This window comes from Procambarus clarkii, chromosome 52 (assembly GCF_040958095.1).
Source record: "Procambarus clarkii isolate CNS0578487 chromosome 52, FALCON_Pclarkii_2.0, whole genome shotgun sequence".
Lineage (NCBI taxonomy): Eukaryota > Metazoa > Arthropoda > Malacostraca > Decapoda > Cambaridae > Procambarus > Procambarus clarkii.
Window position 1 is genome coordinate 29650290 of NC_091201.1, and position 21848 is coordinate 29672137.

Sequence of the window (21848 nt, forward strand, 5' to 3'; positions counted from 1 at the left end):
CTATATCATTTTCATACCTTTTCTCAGCTGCTCTTCTCGCACTAACATACTCGTTCCTGGTTCTCTGGTATCTCTCTCTACTTTCTGGTGTTGTGTGTGTTGTGTGTGTGTGTACTCACCTAGTTGTATTCACCAAGTTGTGTTTGCGGACGTTGAGCTCTGGCTCTTTGGTCCCGCCTCTCAACCGTCAATCAACAGGTGTACAGATTCCTGAGCCTATTGGGCTCTATCATATCTACACTTGAAACTGGTATGGAGTCAGCCTCCACCACATCACCTCCTAATGCAATCCATTTGTCAACCACTCTGACACTAAAAAAGGTCTTTCTAATATCTCTGTGGCTCATTTGGGCACTCAGTTTCCACCTGTGTCCCCTTGTGCGTGTTCTCCTTGTGTTAAATAGACTGTCTTTATCTACCCTATCAATTCCCTTCAGAATCTTGAATGTGGTGATCATGTCCCCCCTAACTCTTCTGTCTTCCAGCGAAGTGAGGTTTAATTCCCGTAGTTTCTCCTCGTAGCTCATACCTCTCAACTCGGGTACTAGTCTGGTGGCAAACCTTTGAACCTTTTCCAGTTTTCCAGTAGTGTGTGTGTGTGTGTGTGTGTGTGTGTGTGTGTGTGTGTGTGTGTGTGTGTGTGTGTGTGTGTGTGTGTGTGTGTGTGTGTGTGTGTGTGTGTGTGTGTGTGTGTGTGTGTGTGTGTGTGTGTGTGTGTGTGTTGACACAGGTGAGGGGTGGAACACTGTCATCCACCACCAACAATACTCACAATACACAACAATACCGTCAGGGCACCGCACCCCAACACCTCCCCTACACACCCACACACACACTTCACCCCGACCTAACACTCACTTACAACACCTAAAGAAACATACAAAATGAAGAAGAAACCCAACCCCATCAGTCCCCACGCGAGCACCGCCGACCAAAAGAGCCACAGAGCACCTATTACAACTCCCACAAACCTCTCTCCCCCCCCCCTCCCCCCCCCTCCCCCCCCCCTCCCCCCCCACACCCACAAAATCCTAAGATAATTTCCAGGAAAACTTTCTGGCTAATTTAACTCCAAACCGACAAAAATCTCATCAGTCTTTACCAGAAGACGTCCCCAAACCTTCCCGAGGCCGACATCACCCTCAAGCAACACACCTGAATACCAAACAGCTCTTGGACCAGGGAGAAACACCCCGCAAGAAGCCATATATATACTATATAAATCACCAGAAATATAAATCCCTGTGGGGCCCAGACTTGCACAAGTGACTAGCTAAGAATAATGTTGTTGTTTATCAACATGTTCAATACATGAACTTTCAGGTGTGTCTAAAGCTCCAATACATCAACCCTTTGCTGGGAGCTTCGACCCAGGACACATGCTGGGAGCCTCAACCCAGGACACATGCTGGGAGCCTCAACCCAGGACACATGCTGGGAGCCTCAACCCAGGACACATGCTGGGAGCCTCAACCCAGGACACATGCTGGGAGCCTCAACCCAGGACACATGCTGGGAGCCTCAACCCAGGACACATGCTGGGAGCCTCAACCCAGGACACATGCTGGGAGCCTCAACCCAGGACACATGCTGGGAGCCTCAACCCAGGACACATGCTGGGAGCCTCAACCCAGAACACATGCTGGGAGCCTCAACCCAGGACACATGCTGGGAGCCTCAACCCAGAACACATGCTGGGAGCCTCAACCCAGGACATGTGCTGGGAGCCTCAACCCAGGACACATGCTGGGAGCCTTAACCCAGGACACATGCTGGGAGCCTCAACCCAGAACACATGCTGGGAGCCTCAACCCAGGACATGTGCTGGGAGCCTCAACCCAGGACACATGCTGGGAGCCTCGACCCAGGACACATGCTGGGAGCATCAACAACACTCACAATGAGTGCCACCAGACCTTAACAACACACACAATGAGTGCCACCAGACCTTAACAACACACACAATGAGTGCCACCAGACCTTAACAACACACACAATGAGTGCCACCAGACCTTAACAACACTCACAATGAGTGCCACCAGACCTTAACAACACTCACAATGAGTGCCACCAGACCTTAACAACACACACAATGAGTGCCACCAGACCTTAACAACACTCACAATGAGTGCCACCAGACCTTAACAACACTCACAATGAGTGCCACCAGACCTTAACAACACTCACAATGAGTGCCACCAGACCTTAACAACACACACAATGAGTGCCACCAGACCTTAACAACACTCACAATGAGTGCCACCAGACCTTAACAAAACACACAATGAGTGCCACCAGACCTTAACAACACTCACAATGAGTGCCACCAGACCTTAACAAAACACACAATGAGTGCCACCAGACCTTAACAACACTCACAATGAGTGCCACCAGAACTTAACAACACTCACAATGAGTGCCACCAGACCTTAACAACACTCACAATGAGTGCCACCAGACCTTAACAACACTCACAATGAGTGCCACCAGACCTTAACAACACTCACAATGAGTGCCACCAGACCTTAACAACACCCACAATGAGTGCCACCAGACCTTAACAACACTCACAATGAGTGCCACCAGACCTTAACAACACTCACAATGAGTGCCACCAGACCTTAACAACACTCACAATGAGTGCCACCAGACCATAACAACACTCACAATGAGTGCCACCAGACCTTAACAACACCAACAATGAGTGCCACCAGACCTTAACAACACTCACAATGAGTGCCACCAGACCTTAACAACACTCACAATGAGTGCCACCAGACCTTAACAACACTCACAATGAGTGCCACCAGACCTTAACAACACTCACAATGAGTGCCACCAGACCTTAACAACACCCACAATGAGTGCCACCAGACCTTAACAACACCCACAATGAGTGCCACCAGACCTTAACAACACTCACAATGAGTGCCACCAGACCTTAACAACACTCACAATGAGTGCCACCAGACCTTAACAACACTCACAATGAGTGCCACCAGACCTTAACAACACTCACAATGAGTGCCACCAGACCTTAACAACACCCACAATGAGTGCCACCAGACCTTAACAACACCCACAATGAGTGCCACCAGACCTTAACAACACTCACAATGAGTGCCACCAGACCTTAACAACACTCACAATGAGTGCCACCAGACCTTAACAACACCCACAATGAGTGCCACCAGACCTTAACAACACCCACAATGAGTGCCACCTTATGAACCACATAACCACTGAAGATCTCCAAAACACAATTAAATTCCTAAGAAGTAGACAAGTCATAACCACAATAAACCTATAGTGACAACGCTTCCGTTGTCATCACAACTCATCACTATACCGTCAACATTAAAGGCAGCTCTGCCATACCTTGAGGTGCCTTGCCTTGAGGTGCTTCCGGGGCTTAGTGTCCCCGCGGCCCGGTCGTCGACCAGGCATCCTGACTCTTCCCCCGCCAACTCCAACACCGCCACTCTCCCTCACTGCCGATAACAGGAAACTACACACCAATTTCCTCACTGGAGACGTTGGATAAAATAATCAACCACAGACTACTGAAGTGTTACACAAGTGTAACAGCACTGTATAAGATCCAGAGACCACAGAGGCGGTCATATAACGTTCATCTGTGAGCCTAGGAGGGTGAGAGGAGTGGGGAAGGGGGAAGGGTAAGGGGATTCATGGGGAGGGGGAGATAGAGGGAGGAAAAGTGCGGGAGGGGGGGGGAGGAAAAGTGTCTAGTAACAGAAGTGGAAGAAAGAGATGACAGAGATGGCGACTACCCAACCAGCTCTCAATAGCAGAAGTGTATATACTGTGTACCGAACACTCCCTACACTAGCCTCACCACCCGCTGTCAGACTACACAATACACACACACACACACACTCCGGAAGATCAGGTATCAGAAGAGAGCGGTGAGCCAGAGTGACTACATAACACTTGGCCTCACACACACACTCCGGAAGATCAGGTATCAGAAGAGAGCGCTGAGCCAGAGTGACAACATAACACTTGGCCTCACACACACACTCCGGAAGATCAAGTATCAGAAGAGAGCGGTGAGCCAGAGTGACTACATAACACTTGGCCTCACACACACACTCCGGAAGATCAGGTATCAGAAGAGAGCGGTGAGCCAGAGTGACTACATAACACTTGGCCTCACACACACACTCCGGAAGATCAGGTATCAGAAGAGAGCGGTGAGCCAGAGTGACTACATAACACTTGGCCTCACACACACACTCCGGAAGATCAGGTATCAGAAGAGAGCGCTGAGCCAGAGTGACTACATAACACTTGGCCTCACACACACACTCCGGAAGATCAGGTATCAGAAGAGAGCGGTGAGCCAGAGTGACTACATAACACTTGGCCTCACACACACACTCCGGAAGATCAGGTATCAGAAGAGAGCGGTGAGCCAGAGTGACTACATAACACTTGGCCTCACACACACACTCCGGAAGATCAGGTATCAGAAGAGAGCGGTGAGCCAGAGTGACTACATAACACTTGGCCTCACACACACACTCCGGAAGATCAGGTATCAGAAGAGAGCGGTGAGCCAGAGTGACTACATAACTCTTGGCAAGGATACGAGGAAAGGGAGGTGGGAAGAGTGGCCAGCCACACCTGCAGCCTCAGAGATCGAACGCCGTCCCCAGCAAGAGGCGAGGTCGTCGCTCTACCGATCAGTTCAAGTGGTCGGGTAGCCACTCCAGAAGGGCAAGTCAAGCCACTGTATACCACCCACGAAACATACAAGGAGCTAGTCCATAACTGCCTACAGCTTCCCCACAAACACCTTTCTAGAGGATATGACGTATCCGTACAATGAGCACCAGCATAGTGTTCAATACACTACAATGAAATTGCACACGAGTTAGCCAATACGATGCACGCTATAACCCCCCCCATCACACATCAACCAATTCTATCAATTCTATCAACCAATTCACCGAACAACCAACACACACAGCTATGACCACAGACCAGACATAAAGACACCCGGGACCCACCACAATGTTCCACAGACACCTGAACACTCCCGTCACAGGGCCAAGAGTCCGTCATACACCAGTACTGACCCTCCAGGCTGTCCTCCAGCCTCGAGCACAGATATACCTGGCACAGACATACAGGAGATATACCTGGCCACAGACATACAGGAGAGATATACCTGGCCACTGACATACAGGAGAGATATACCTGGCCACAGACATACAGGAGAGATATACCTGGCCACTGACATACAGGAGAGATATACCTGGCCATAGACATACAGGAGAGATATACCTGGCCACAGACATACAGGAGAGATGTACCAAACTCTCCAAGTCGAGCCTGGCCTCGGGGCGGGCTTGGGGAGTAGAAGAACTCCCAGAACCCCATCAACCAGGTATCTCGCACATCCGGACAACCTCAACCATCCGGACAACCTCCCGTACAAAGTGTACCCTACCCATGAACAACCTAACCTAACCATCAACAGCTGCTCACAAATATTCACGTTTTCTATGTGTGATCCAGAGGTTAGGTTAGGTTCGGTTCCAGCGTTTTGATTCGCGTTTTTCATACTGGTAAATATAATAATGGTGATACTATAATAATAAAAACAATACTAATAATAATAATAATAATAATAATAATAATAATAATAATAATAATAATTTAGTAGAACAGTCGTCTTATGTACGTTTTATCTATAAGTGATAAAGGTACTATTATCATTGGAGAATGTCTTGAGTCAACGGGCAGTTGATGGTACTTAAAGTACTTGAATGTGCCCAATAATTCTCACAGTTTAGACATCAGTAAGGCATCAACCCGAAGAGTTAAGAATAATAAGTCATAATGTTAAGAATATGATACAAAGGAGTTATAAGTTATAATGTTCTCCCGGAGCTCTATAAGTTATCAGGTGAAATAATTACAATTCTCCCCGGAAGTTGATCTGAAAGTTTGTTAATTATAAATAATATTGGGGGGAGTGTGGTGGTGGGGGTGTGGTGGTGGGGGGGTGTGGTAGTGGGGGGTGGGGGTGTGGTGGTGGGGGGGTGTGGTAGTGGGGGGTGTGGTGGTGGGGGGGGGGGGGTGGGGGGGGTGTGGTGGTGGGGGGGTGTGGTAGTGGGGGGGTGTGGTAGTGGGGGGGGGGTGTGGTGGTGGGGGGTGTGGTGGTGGGGGGTGTGGTGGTGGGGGGGGGGTGGTGGGGGTGTGGTGGTGGGGGTGTGTGGTGGTGGGGGGTGTGTGGTAGTGAGGGGGTGTGGTAGTGGGGGGGGGTGTGGTAGTGGGGGGGTGTGGTAGTGGGGGGGGGGTGTTGTGGTGGGGGGTGTGGTGGTGGGGGGGTGTGGTGGTGGGGGTGTGGTGGTGGGGGGGGGTGTGGTGGTGGGGGGGGGTGGTGGGGGGTGTGGTGGTGGGGGGTGTGGTGGTGGGGGGTGTGGTGGTGGGGGGTGTGTGGTGGTGGGGGGGTGTGGTGCTGGGGGGGGTGTGGTGCTGGGGGGGGTGTGGTGCTGGGGGGGGTGTGGTGGTAAGGGGGGTGTGGTGGTGGGGGTGTGGTGGTGGGGGGTGTGTGGTGGGGGGTGTGTGGTGGTGGGGGTGTGGTGGTGGGGGTGTGGTGGTGGGTGTGGTGCTGGGGAGTGTGGTGGTGGGTGTGGTGTGGTGGTGGTGGTGGTGGTGGTGGTGGTGGTGGGTGTGGTGGTGGGTGTGGTTGTGGAGTGGTGGGTGTAGTGTCTAGCAAGTGACAAGTGTTGTCAAGTTTGGTGGGCGCTGGTGTGTGGGCGCTGGTGTGTGGGCGCTGGTGTGTGGGCGCTGGTGTGTGGGCGCTGGTGTGTGGGCGCTGGTGTGTGGGCGCTGGTGTGTGGGCGCTGGTGTGTGGGCACTGGTGTGGGCTCTGGTGTGTGGGCGCTGGTGTGGGCGCTGGTGTGTGGGCGCTGGTGTGTGGGCGCTGGTGTGTGGGCGCTGGTGTGTGGGCGCTGGTGTGGGCGCTGGTGTGTGGGCGCTGGTGTGTGGGCACTGGTGTGGGCTCTGGTGTGTGGGCGCTGGTGTGTGGGCGCTGGTGTGGGCGCTGGTGTGTGGGCGCTGGTGTGTGGGCGCTGGTGTGTGGGCGCTGGTGTGTGGGCGCTGGTGTGTGGGCGCAGGTGTGGGCGCTGGTGTGTGGGCGCTGGTGTGTGGGCACTGGTGTGGGCGCTGGTGTGGGCGCTGGTGTGGGTGCTGGTGTGTGGGCGCTGGTGTGGGTGCCGGTGTGTGGGCACTGGTGTGGGCGCTGGTGTGTGGGCGCTGGTGTGTGGGCGCTGGTGTGGGTGCTGGTGTGTGGGCGCTGGTGTGGGCGCTGGTGTGTGGGTGCTGGTGTGTGGGCGCTGGTGTGGGCGCTGGTGTGGGTGCTGGTGTGTGGGCGCTGGTGTGGGCGCTGGTGTGTGGGCGCTGGTGTGTGGGCGCTGGTGTGGGCGCTGGTGTGTGGGCGCTGGTGTGTGGGCGCTGGTGTGGGCGCTGGTGTGGGCGCTGGTGTGGACGCTGGTGTGTGGGCGCTGGTGTGTGGGCGCTGGTGTGGGCGCTGGTGTGGGCGCTGGTGTGGGCGCTGGTGTGTGGGCGCTGGTGTGGGCGCTTGTGTGTGGGCGCTGGTGTGTGGGCGCTGGTGTGTGGGCGCTGGTGTGGGCGCTGGTGTGTGGGCGCTGGTGTGTGGGCGCTGGTGTGTGGGCGCTGGTGTGGGCGCTGGTGTGTGGGCGCTGGTGTGTGGGCGCTGGTGTGTGGGCGCTGGTGTGTGGGCGCTGGTGCGTGGGCGCTGGTGTGTGGGCGCTGGTGTGGGCGCTGGTGTGGGCGCTGGTGTGGGCGCTGGTGTGTGGGCGCTGGTGTGGGCGCTGGTGTGGGCGCTGGTGTGTGGGCGCTGGTGTGGGCGCTGGTGTGGGCGCTGGTGTGGGCGCTGGTGTGGGCGCTGGTGTGGGCGCTGGTGTGTGGGCGCTGGTGTGGGCGCTGGTGTGGGCGCTGGTGTGTGGGCGCTGGTGTGGGCGCTGGTGTGGGCGCTGGTGTGGGCGCTGGTGTGGGCGCTGGTGTGGGCGCTGGTGTGTGGGCGCTGGTGTGTGGGCGCTGGTGTGTGGGCGCTGGTGTGGGCGCTGGTGTGTAGGCACTGGTGTGGGCGCTGGTGTGTGGGCGCTGGTGTGGGCGCTGGTGTGGGCGCTGGTGTGTAGGCACTGGTGTGGGCGCTGGTGTGGGCGCTGGTGTGGGCGCTGGTGTGTGGGCGCTGGTGTGTGGGCGCTGGTGCGTGGGCGCTGGTGTGTGGGCGCTGGTGTGGGCGCTGGTGTGGGCGCTGGTGTGGGCGCTGGTGTGTGGGCGCTGATGTGGGCGCTGGTGTGGGCGCTGGTGTGTGGGCGCTGGTGTGGGCGCTGGTGTGGGCGCTGGTGTGGGCGCTGGTGTGGGCGCTGGTGTGGGCGCTGGTGTGTGGGCGCTGGTGTGGGCGCTGGTGTGGGCGCTGGTGTGTGGGCGCTGGTGTGGGCGCTGGTGTGGGCGCTGGTGTGGGCGCTGGTGTGGGCGCTGGTGTGGGCGCTGGTGTGTGGGCGCTGGTGTGTGGGCGCTGGTGTGTGGGCGCTGGTGTGTGGGCGCTGGTGTGGGCGCTGGTGTGTAGGCACTGGTGTGGGCGCTGGTGTGTGGGCGCTGGTGTGGGCGCTGGTGTGGGCGCTGGTGTGTAGGCACTGGTGTGGGCGCTGGTGTGTGGGCGCTGGTGTGGGCGCTGGTGTGGGCGCTGGTGTGTAGGCACTGGTGTGGGCGCTGGTGTGTGGGCGCTGGTGTGGGCGTGGTATAACACCACCACCCAACACCACCGTAGATAACATATAGCACCACTAACCACCATAGTATCAAATGCCACTATGGCCCTTAGCTCAGACCAAGCCACAATGAGCCATGGTCAATATCAAAGTGTGTGAAGGTAAGACAAGAACAGTATACCCAGTATACCCAGTATACCATACTAACATTGGTCTGGCAGCATCCTCATCTCCGGGCTCCTCATCTCCTAGCACACCTCCCGACGTGAAGTCCTGGGCTTCGTGTGTGTGTATATATCAGTAGCAACACGTCTACACCCGGCAACACCCCCGCGCCTCCCCTGATGCAACACAACACAACACTCCCGGGGAACACCTCCTGCCCCCCTGTAACACACGCAACACTCGCCTCTATCAACACACACTATCACTACACAACCGTGAATGGTGACACACACAGGTTTCCTAGCAACACTTGCCTAACTCAACACTATCTTTTCTTTCAAGTCTTATGTTACTATCTTTTCTGAGCAGAAGGCGAATCTCGGTTGGAGGCGTCTGGAGGGGCGAGGGAGAGAGAGAGAGAGAGGGGGAGGAGGAGGAGAACTTGGGTTAGCTGGCCAGCATGCAAGCACTTGCACACTCTATAAAACTATTTCCTCCCCACACTGTGTATGTACACTACCGGCGGGAGGTGTAGGGGCGGGTGTGTAGTGGCTCCCGAGGCGAGGGGAGGTGCGGGTGTGGGTGTATATCCTGGTGTGGGTGTCGCGGGTGAGGCCGGGCAGCTGGGTGTAGGTGTATCCAGGCGAGACGCGCCGGCACCCTCCTGCTTCCACAGAGTCCCGCGCTCTACTGTCTTCTCTCATGCCCGTGTGGTGGTGGTGGTGTGGTGGTGGTGGTGTGGTGGTGGTGTGGTGGTGGTGGTGGTGGTGGTGATGTGGTGGTGATGTGGTGATGGTGGTGGTGGTGGTGTGGTGGTGGTGTGGTGGTGGTGTGGTGGTGGTGTGGTGGTGGTGGTGGTGGTGGTGGTGGTGGTGGTGGTGGTGTGGTGGTGTAGTGGTGGGTGTGGTAGTGGTGTGGTGGTGGTGGTGGTGTGGTGGTGTGGTGGTGTAGTGGTGGGTGTGGTAGTGGTGTGGTGGTGGTGGTGGTGGTGGTGGTGGTGGTGGTGGTGTGGTGGTGTAGTGGTGGGTGTGGTAGTGGTGTGGTGGTGGTGGTGGTGTGGTGGTGTAGTGGTGGGTGTGGTAGTGGTGTGGTAGTGGTGTGGTGGTGGTGGTGGTGGTGGTGTGGTGGTGTGGTGTGGTGGTGGTGGTGGTGTGGTGGCAGTGGAAAAAGTAAAGAAAATGTGATGCGAGAGAGAGAGAGAGAGAGAGAGAGAGAGAGAGAGAGAGAGAGAGAGAGAGAGAGAGAGAGAGAGAGAGAGAGAGAGAGAGAGAGAGAGAGAGAGAGAGAGAGAGAGTGAGAGAGTGAGAGATAGAGAGAGAGAGAGAGAGAGAGAGAGAGAGAGAGAGAGAGAGAGAGAGAGAGAGAGAGAGAGAGAGAGAGAGAGAGAGAGAGAGAGAGAGAGAGAGAGAGAGAGAGAATCAGACCTCAACCCATTGTCCTCACGTCTGGTAAGGCACCAATATATAATTTTATATGTTACTGACTTCGTCTTATTATTATTATTATTAATATTATTATTATTATTATTATTATTATTAAGCAATAGAGGTAGGAGCGGGACTAAGGAAAACAGAGAGGGATGATAAAGCAGTATTAATAACAGCAGCTGCAGCAATAACAACAACAGCCAGACTAAATACAGCAGAAACAAGAACAACAACACGAGCAAGGTCAAGGTAATTATCAGGAGAAACTGCTAAGCCATTACGACCATACAGCACTTGGAATGGATATGAGGATAAGGATTTGGGATGGGACGAAGGGAGGAAAGGAATGGTGCCTAACCACTTGGACGGTCGGGGGATTGAACTCCGACCCGCAAGAAGCGAGACCGTCGCTCTACCGTCCAGGCTATGAAGAGACGGACTGGACGGACTACTACGCGACACCAAACTACCCAACTACTACCCGAAGTAGTTTGTAACTACTTCGTCAGATATGTCACCACCAATTGGAGGAGGTAATCACACGTGACCTAAAGACCGGGTGACCTCTTGTGGACAACGGCGACGACTTCCGTGGACTGAGGAGGACCAATTCAAGGTCTGGGTGTGAGGGTCAAAATCTGGGTCGCGGGACTGTGCCTGCCGGGGCGTGAGGGTGTGCGGCCGGAATACATATGTGCTAACGAGCAACTCCCGCCCATCCCTACACACACCTCGTTACGCGGCCACCTTAACCACCGCCTGACCTGAATTAATGCTGGTGTGTACCGCCCCCCCCTGGGACGTGGAGAGGGAGGGGGACTGGACAAGGGAAAGGGGGGGGGGAAGGGAAGGCAAAGGGGGAGGGTAAACCGTGGATGTGTGGCGCAATGTGAATGTTGTTGTCTTAGATTTAGCTACTCAGAACAAAGTATCCAAGTAGCACGGGCTTTTTTTTTTTTTTTTTTTGAGTAAAGAGGAAGGAGAGGCATAGGTGAAGGGAAGTATAGAAGTGGGAAATACAGTGAGAGGTATGAAAGCAGGCGGGCTGTCCGCCTTGCTGACACCATGTGTGGGTGTTGGCAGCTAAGCTAAGCTGGCTCCCTCTTGTCAGGGAGCTGTGAGTGTGTGAGAGGTTCTTCACATGTGTTTCACCATATGTGGATGTCCATAGATGAATACTGCCACGGGCTACGGTGAGCCCGTAGCCCACATACACCATCACTGACATCTTTTATAGCGAAGCAACACACGAGGAGAGGGGGGGGAGGGGGGAGGGGGGGGGGGGGTAGGGGGGAGGGGGGAGGGGGGGGGTAGGGGGGGAGGGGGGAGGGGGTAGGGGGGAGGGGGTAGGGGGGAGGGGGTAGGGGGGAGGGGGTAGGGGGGGAGGGGGGAGGGGGGAGGGGGGGGGGAAGGAATCCAAGGGGGGCGGGGTGCTCTTGGAAGAGAGGTGGGCGGGTACCTCAACTAGCCGGTCACTATCACCATGAACGGCAAGTCACTCGACCCACTGCGCAGGACACTCGCCCCACAGCGCAGGTCACTCGCCCCACAGCGCAGGTCACTCGCCCCACAGCGCAGGACACTCGACCCAAAGTGAAATCATTATGTGATCTGCCCTTTGGCCCCTGTTGACCTTATATGTCGCCCGCCCGGTGGAAGGGAGGGAGGGGAGAGAGGGAGGGAGCGGAGAGAGAGGGAGGGAGGGGAGAGAGGGAGGGTAAGGTGTGGGTGTCTCACAACATCAAACAGCTTTTCTGTCATTGGTCAAACACTAAAGGGGTGAGAGGACACTTTGGGAAGGGCGGGGTTATATATATATATATATATATATATATATATATATATATATATATATATATATGTATATATATATATATATATATATATATATATATATGTATATATATATATATATATATATATATATATATATATGTATATATATATATATATATATATATATATGTATATATATATATATATATATATATATATATATATATATATATATATATATATATATATATATATATATATATATATATATATATATAAGGGAAGGGAGCGTAAATACACTCAGAGATTTCAATGCTCAATCAGGACAGGATCCTCCAGCGAGCTTATATATACCTATTAGGTATATGTGAGTAGGAGACACGATGCGCGCGCTCACATATGGCTACTAGAGTTTAACTTAATCGCAGAAGGCACAGGATGCCAGACACACGGTACTAAATTGTAGATGAAATCCTTCAAGGATCAGGTAGAAAGATATGATATCTGGGGGTTGATATCAGATATAAACCCCTTCCATTAAAGCCATACTCCGTACACAGAAAACATCAACGATATACCCATACGGCCGGCAGCAGGGTACTGGGCCGCTCCTACGTCTGGCAAAGGGGTGGGGAGCGTAACACTGGGTGCCGGGGAGCGCTGCCCATGTTGTTGTTGTTGTTGTTGCCAGAGGTGACCGTGCAACAGCCCACGCTTGCAACAGCTCTATTTACCTTACAGCTTACTTGATGAAAGAGTCGAGATCTCAAGTGAATGATGGATGGATGAGGGATGAGCGTCTATCCATGAGGGATGGAGTGTGATGAGCTTGCGTGGGAGTGGGAAGTGTAAGGTGGGGGGGGGGGGGGTGGAGTGGGGGAGAGTTGGGGGGTAGGGGGTGGTGGTGGCGCTTCTCTCCTCCACCAGTCTCCTGCACTCCAGCAGCCCTGTAGGGAAGCCCCACCATGACTCACCCTCCACCAGGGCACGGCCTGGTACCCTCCCTCCACCAGGGCACGGCCTGGTACCCTCCCTCCACCAGGGCACGGCCTGGTACCCTCCCTCCACCAGGGCACGGCCTGGTACCCTCCCTCCACCAGGGCACGGCCTGGTACCCTCCCTCCACCAGGGCACGGCCTGGTACCCTCCCTCCACCAGGGCACGGCCTGGTACCCTCCCTCCACCAGGGCACGGCCTGGTACCCCACCCTCCACCAGGGCACGGCCTGGTACCCCTCCCTCCACCAGGGCACGGCCTGGTACCCTCCCTCCACCAGGGCACGGCCTGGTACCCCTCCCTCCACCAGGGCACGGCCTGGTACCCCACCCTCCACCAGGGCACGGCCTGGTACCCCACCCTCCACCAGGGCACGGCCTGGTACCCTCCCTCCACCAGGGCACGGCCTGGTACCCCACCCTCCACCAGGGCACGGCCTGGTACCCCACCCTCCCTCCACCAGGGCACGGCCTGGTACCCTCCCTCCACCAGGGCACGGCCTGGTACCCTCCCTCCACCAGGGCACGGCCTGGTACCCCACCCTCCACCAGGGCACGGCCTGGTACCCTCCCTCCACCAGGGCACGGCCTGGTACCCCACCCTCCACCAGGGCACGGCCTGGTACCCCACCCTCCACCAGGGCACGGCCTGGTACCCCACCCTCCACCAGGGCACGGCCTGGTACCCTCCCTCCACCAGGGCACGGCCTGGTACCCCACCCTCCACCAGGGCACGGCCAGGTACCCTCCCTCTACCAGGGCACGGCCAGGTACCCTCCCTCCACCAGGGCACGGCCAGGTACCCCACCCTCCACCAGGGCACGGCCAGGTACCCTCCCTCCACCAGGGCACAGCCTGGTACCCCACCCTCCACCAGGGCACGGCCAGGTACCCTCCCTCCACCAGGGCACGGCCAGGTACCCTCCCTCCACCAGGGCACGGCCAGGTACCCTCCCTCCACCAGTGCACGGCCAGGTACCTCCCTCCACCAGGGCACGGCCAGGTACCCCTCCCTCCACCAGGGCACGGCCGGGTACCCTCCCTCCACCAGGGCACGGCCGGGTACCAGCACTGTTCCTACAGCACACGGATATTACAACATCAACACCTTCTATACCACCATCATTGTATCTACGTCATCAATGACTTCTGTACCTACGCCATCAATGGACTGCGGGAGGACACTGGGTTAATGTTAGCCCAGCCGGTGGGGGGTGATGGGGGAGAGTCGGGGGGTGTAGCTAACCTAACCTAACCCAACCTAACCTAACCTAACCCAACCTAACCCAACCTAACATAACCTAACCTAAGCCAACCTAACCTAACCCAACCTAAACTAACCTAACCTAACCTAACCCAACCTAACCCAACCCAACCTAACCTAACCTAACCCAATCTAACCCAACCTAAACTAACCTAACCTAACCCAACCTAACCTAACCTAATCTAACCTAACCCAACCTAACCCAACCTAAACTAACCCAACCTAACCCAACCTAACCTAACCCAACCTAAACTAACCTAACCTAACCTAACCTAACCTAACCCAACCTAACCTAACCTAACTTAACCCAACCTAACCCAACCTAACCCAACCCAACCTAACCTAACCTAACCCAACCTAACCCAACCTAAACTAACCTAACCCAACCTAAACTAACCTAACCTAACCAAACCTAACCTAACCTAACGATAACTAACGTAACCAAGCTATAACCTCATGATAACCTACACAGACCATCACAACACAGCCGCAAATTAACCTCCTGTAGGAAATGCTGGAGTACAAACACGAGCCGACGAAGGGGGAGGTGTACCCACCAGGGTTCCCATCCTTCCAGGTGAAATTTCCCAGAATACCGTCTGGCGCCCTGGACATTCCTGGCATTTCCCGCCATCCGCTCCCCCTCCCCCCCTACTCCAGTCCCTTCCCCCTTACATGACAGTTACTCCTCCATTCATTGCCTTTATTATGATGGATACTAATACTATGCTCATTAAGTACTTGAGTCTTGGGTGAGGCGTGAGATGAGCTGGGGTAGGATAACGGCCCTGAGCTGGCGGTGTTAGATAGCCAGACAGACATGCTACACTGAGCCTCCTCTAAATTTATTTATATATTTATATATATATATATATATATATATATATATATATATATATATATATATATATATATATATATATATATATATATATATATATACAAGAAGGTACATTGGGATTGTGAGGATACATAGCATAGTAATTACATTCTTGTAAAGCCACTAGTACGCGCAGCGTTTCGGGCAGGTCCTTAATCTAAGAAAATTTTAAGTAGGTAAACAATAGCAAAATTTATAAAAATGGTAACAGGTACATAGCAAGAAAAAAAATAAAAGATGAAAGAAATTTGTAGGTATATTAAAGCACATAGGTAGCTCAGATTGATTGCATTGACAGCTTGAATGGTAGTTTAACAAAAATTAGTAGGCACAAGACAGCATATGGCTAGCACATAAAAGAAGACAGCAATGAACACAATGATAACTGCAGTCTCTCTGCAGAGTCTCAACCTCAGTCAGAGTCTTAGAGTCTCAGTCTCAGTCAGAGTCTCAGCCTCAGTCAGAGTCTTAGAGTCTCAGTCTCAGTCAGAGTCTCAGCCTCAGTCAGAGTCTTAGAGTCTCAGTCTGCAGAGATGCAGTCTCTCTGCTATCCCCCATCTTTCCATGGAAAGTGTAGGGAGCCGGTCGGCCGAGCGGACAGCACGCTGGACTTGTGATCCTGTGGTCCTGGGTTCGATCCCAAGCGCCGGCGAGAAACAATGGGCAGAGTTTCTTTCACCCTATGCCCCTGTTACCTAGCAGTAAAATAGGTACCTGGGTGTCAGTCAGCTGTCACGGGCTGCTTCCTGGGGGTGGAGGCCTGGTCGAGGACCGGACCGCGGGGACACTAAAAAAAAAAGCCCCGAAATCATCTCAAAATAACCTCAAGATAACACCCCCCCCCCCATGAACCACTCCCTCCACAACATTACGCCACAGACCGGAAACATGACAACAAGGCGAGCAAGGAAGTCCCTCCTGCCTGCCTCCCTTGTGGGCATCTCTACACCTCTTTTTGCACTGTCGCCCCCCCACACAGGACGTGGAGCTCGGGGCTGGATGAGGGGCTGGGATGTGGATAGGTGGATAGTAGTGGGGGAGGGGGGCAGGGGTGATGTTTCAATAAACTAGCCACCTTTACCGGGGGACCAAAACATCAGGACCTCACTATTTTTCTATCGTTAGTTCAAGAAGCAATTGGCAGCCCAAAACATGATGTCCGGGGATCATCTGTGGGGGGAGATTTGGTCTCCAAATTGCTGCCATAAGCCTCCAGAATATAGAAGCCTATATTCTGGAGTCCTATACCACACCACTTCCACACAAAGGAAGTTACTACTCCTAATAGAACGTCGCATTTTGACGTACATTTTACCCCAGACCAAAACTCGTCGGTCTAGAAAATGGCAGAAACGGCTCGCGAAATTGACATACTGTCCCGTTTTTAGTTTGGGGTCCTCTGGTAGGTTAGGATAATAGGATATTAGGAATCCTAACCTACCAGGAGGGTGGTTAGGATTGGGTCTTCTGGTAGGTTAGGATTAGGATAAAATGCCTTGTTGCCCGGTCACATTAGTAGGACAGTTTAGGAGGCCGGGCTGGGACACCAGCCCTTCAAGCACCCACACAACACCACACACCAGGAACCAAGACTTCGCTGAAGGCTACCACACACATGGCTTAAGCACTGTAAACCTTACACTGAAGTAAACCTTACTCTACCATATACCGACTCTACTTATACCTACTATACAGACAGACAGACAGATAGATAGTACACAGAATCAATGTAATATCCCAAGAGTGTCCACTCTACACTATTTATTTTACAAAGAGGACGAGAAGAACGAAGACAACAACCAAACCTAACTTTTTCTAAGATTGCCTCTGATAGGCCTAGGGCAAGTTAGTATAGGTTAAAGTATATTCTGTTTCACTTTTCGTCATGCCCTTTAGAATTATAATAGAAACAAGACAAAAACGTGATATATATACACTATCTACTCCGATATCTACTATGTAATTGTCCATTATGTCATATATGTACTATGGTCCTCATTGTTACTATAAGTACTAACTAAACAGGTTAGTTACCTGGAGGTTAGTTAGTTAGTTAGTTAGTCCGTTAGTTAGTCCTGGCCTGTATCAGCAGCAGTAATGACAACGGCAGTCCAAATATTAACAATGGTAGTAATAGTAAATGTTAAAACTTTATATATTAATGCAAAACTGTTTATATTTATACAAACTCGAGAAAGTGTATTTTTATAAATATGTATTTTATACAATTTTACATGTACAGCTTGAGGGGCTGGCCTGGACCACAGTCCGTCTGGACAGGCAGCTCATGTAACACACACTAGGTGAGTACATCTGATTTCCACAAGATATATAATGCTTGTCAACAAGACGCCTCTTTGTGAGAGTAACTCCTTAATAACGTCAAGGAATGTTAAACAACTTTACTTTAGACAACCTATCAATATGATCACATTTACCCCAAGACGACAATTGTTCCAACTGTCAGGTATCTCACACCATCAATCCTATTGACAAGTGGGCGCCTTTGAGGACATAATACGCCCAGATGATTTCAGGAAGACTTCTCGAATCTCTTTACTGAGAACGTTCAAGTAGAAAGATGTCAATAAAGTATTCCTTCCTATGATCCCTAAATGAGCACCCAAGACGGAACTTGCTTTCTTCTCCCCCCAAACACCCCCCAAAAAACTCCCAAAGAAGAACCTTACATTGCCTCACAATTCCTAAAGGACCATCCACAATGGGAGTAGCGCCGTCTGCCCTCCGCCCAGCTGATAGGACACACGGTCTAGACGGATAGTACTCAAGACACTTCACCCAGACCTATTCTCCGCAGAGATGACTCCGATACGCTTCCCATGCTCCTAGATCGGTAAGATTATATCAGCTTTCTACGTGCATGACGCGGGGCGCACGTTTCCAACCTCCGGACCAGACAAACCACAGCGGACGAAGAGCTACGAGTTAGAGCAGTTAGAGCTACGAGACGAAGAGCGTTCAGTCCGCTCCCTGCTCCTCCAGCACGGACATCCTACATCACTCTAAACTCCCAAATCTCACCTCCCTCAAGTTAATACACACCTGTCGAGGAGAAAAACCACAATAACACGACAATCAAAATCCAAGACGGGGCGAAGAGAGACAAGTTTACAAAGGTACTCACATGTGCTTGTGGCAGACCAGACACACCCAGTCACTGCCGTTGGCGTTGAAGTGGCGGCACTGTTTACACACCCTCTGCCTGCACGCCCTACACACCGCCCCGCGGTTGATGATGAGCCCCAGCTCCACACGACACCGCCCGCACGTCCTCGTCGTTCCCGCCACCATCGTCGTCGCGGACGACCGACCTTCGTTCTCGTCCACTCGCACCGCCCCGCGACGACGCAGCCACGACAGCTCCGTCTTGAGGCGACTGTGGTAGTGGTGGCGGTCGTAGACGAGGTGGGGGAGAGAGAGAGAGAGAGAGAGCTGCTGTGGATTATATGGCGAAGCTGGACTACTCGTAATTAAGAAACAAACCCATTATTATGGGGTGGCAAATCCGTTAGTATGAGACAAACATCATCAGGGAGAGAGGTTAAATTAAGGGGGATCACATTCGTACTGGTAGGGGGCAAGATAGGTTATAAGGAGGTACATTACTTGGGAGAAACTTTGACATGAGGGGAGACAGTACTAGGGGGAAGATACAATATACGGGAGAACACATTATAAGGATGAACTCTATTAGGGAAGGAAGAATACCAGCGAAAACATCATTAGATTAAGCCCTTTACTAGATGTGTGTGTGTGTGTGTATTCACGTAGTTGTGTTTGCGGGGCTTGAGCACTGGCTCTTTGGTCCCGTCTCTCAATCGTCAATCAACAGGTGTGTGTGTGTGTGTGTGTGTGTGTGTGTGTGTGTGTGTGTGTGTGTGTGTGTGTGTGTGTGTGTGTGTGTGTGTGTACTCACCTAATTGTGCTTGCGGGGGTTGAGCTCTGGCTCTTTGGTCCCGCCTCTCAACCGTCAATCAACTGGTGTACAGATTCCTGAGCCTATTGGGCTCTATCATATCTACATTTGAAACTGTGTATGGAGTCAGCCTCCACCACATCACTTCCTAATGCATTCCATTTACTAACTACTCTGACACTGAAAAAGTTCTTTCTAACGTCTCTGTGGCTCATTTGGGTACTCAGCTTCCACCTGTGTCCCCTTGTTCGCGTCCCACCAGTGTTGAATAGTTCATCCTTGTTTACCCGGTCGATTCCCCTGAGGATTTTGTAGGTTGTGATCATGTCCCCCCTTACTCTTCTGTCTTCCAGTGTCGTGAGGTGCATTTCCCGCAGCCTTTCCTCATAACTCATGCCTCTTAGTTCTGGGACTAGTCTAGTAGCATACCTTTGGACTTTTTCCAGCTTCGTCTTGTGCTTGACAAGGTACGGGCTCCATGCTGGGGCCGCATACTCCAGGATTGGTCTTACATATGTGGTGTACAAGATTCTGAATGATTCCTTACACAGGTTCCTGAACGCCGTTCTGATGTTAGCCAGCCTCGCATATGCCGCAGACGTTATTCTCTTTATGTGGGCGTGTGTGTGTGTGTGTGTGTGTGTGTGTGTGTGTGTGTGTGTGTGTGTGTGTGTGTGTGTGTGTGTGTGTGTGTGTGTGTGTGTGTGTGTGTATGTGTGTATGTGTGTGTGTGTGTATGTGTGTATGTGTGTATGTGTGTATGTGTGTATGTGTGAGTGCGTGAGTGCGTGAGTGTGTGTGTGCGTGAGTGTGTGTGTGCGTGAGTGTGTGTAGTTCTAGGGGACAGCTGATGGTCTATCTCCAGGGACGAACAACAGTGTAATGATACAGTAGTAATACTCGCAAGTGTCGTGACGTCACTTCCGGTTAGCACCAAGGGCTAACCAGTTTGCAATATATCCTGTCACACTTCCTGCCCAACTTCACATTCAACTTTGCAACCGTGTTTTTGTTACTGACATGCTTAGGTAGACACAGCAATGTGCTGCTGCCTTACTCCATATGAAGGATTACACAGTGTAGATCACAAACTAGCCATAACTAGGAGAATGTACTGAGTCTAATCTATCCGCCCCCACTAGCAACATCTGGGTAGAGCACAAGATTATCTTCTAATATTCGTGAGTGTATGAAGTAGTTAGAAAGCTCAAAGTACCTCATACCGTTAGGTCTGAAGTCACTTATAACAGGCCAATTACAGATATAGTGTTGGAGAGTATGTCCCAGCTCTTGTTGACATAGTTAACAATTGGAATGTTCACCATTGGGAGGATTCACCATTGGGAGGATTCACTGGGAGGATTCACCATTGGGAGGATTCACTGGGAGGATTCACCATTGGGAGGATTCATTCATTCATTGTTCACCATTGGGAGAATTCATTACCTGCAGCCACCTGCCATAAATGTCGATATCCCAGCCTAAATCTGACAATAACAACGCCACACTGTCTAGCAGATGTTTTATGCTGCCCGGACATATAATTCTCAGTTCTAAATAATGTCATGGCTCTTTATACTCGTGCTTTCTAGCCTTTGTGTGTCAGTGACTGCTCTTCTGTCTTCCCTTATTTCCTGAAATACTGCGGCTTTGACAGCAGAGATTGGAATGCCCAATATCCAACTCAATTTCAGGCTTATCACACGCAGTTTTAGCTGCCTCGCCTGTGTCGTCATGCTGGACAACACCTGTGTGAGATGGTATCCATACAAATGAGACTGAGACTCTTGCTCTTTGCATTATTAATGTTGTTTATAATGGATGTTGCAACATTCCTGGTGTCTATTTAGCATGTTGGGGTTTTAAGTGTTTGAAGAGCTGACTTTGAGTCACAGACAATTACTCCTCCACTGTTCTTCAGTGGCAAGTTATAGTGGGTTAATGGCAAGTTGGAGCCCAGTAGGCTCAGGGATCTGTACATCAGTAGATTGACGGTTGAGAGGCGGGACCCAAGAGCCGAAGCTCCACCCCTGCAAGTGCAACTATAGGTGAGTACTGGGACAACTAGCTTACTGATCAATCAGCAAGTATATTTTTACCCTGAACATTATGCATGACTAAAGTCAACTCTCATTGTATATACACCGTTAAGCGGGAGGTATATACACCTCACTGTGTATATATACAGTATATATATATATATATATATATATATATATATATATATATATATATATATATATATATATATATATATATATATATATATATATATATATATTTGAACATTATATTTTTGCATTTAATCTCCTTTTCTCTCCGTATACCAAGTTCTTAAAAATTCCCAAATTTTTATGTTAAAGGGCAATAAATTTTACAATGATACATTGGTTATTGTGATACAAAATCAAGTATAAAACAAACACAAAATGCATAACTCAGTTACTGGAATAAAAAGAAACACCGTTCATACATCCATTACGAAGCAAAAGTCATTTTCTTTTGTTACCCTTAAAACATACGTTTTTTTTATTAGTAGAAAACGAAATCATGAGCTGGAATTTTAAGGTACACTATTGTAAACATCCTTTCGATTTACATTCTGAATATTCTATTTTGGGGAAGGCTTTGCG

At 51.7% G+C, this 21848-nt stretch overlaps 1 protein-coding gene across 7 annotated transcripts in view; it reads right to left on the reverse strand.

Annotated features, from left to right (window-relative positions):
- The window catches only part of LOC123749340 (serine-rich adhesin for platelets), a 159867-nt gene that overhangs the window by 64668 nt on the left and 73351 nt on the right, over positions 1-21848 (reverse strand). For 5 of the 7 annotated variants that reach the window (XM_069304600.1, XM_069304601.1, XM_069304603.1 and 2 more), the window contains one exon: positions 18424-18675. In XM_069304600.1, the coding sequence (XP_069160701.1) occupies positions 18424-18675 (252 nt within the window). Of the gene's footprint in view, positions 1-8979; positions 9615-18423; positions 18676-21848 lie in introns of those variants that run through there. The other 2 variants (XM_069304605.1, XM_069304604.1) reach the window with 2 other exon arrangements.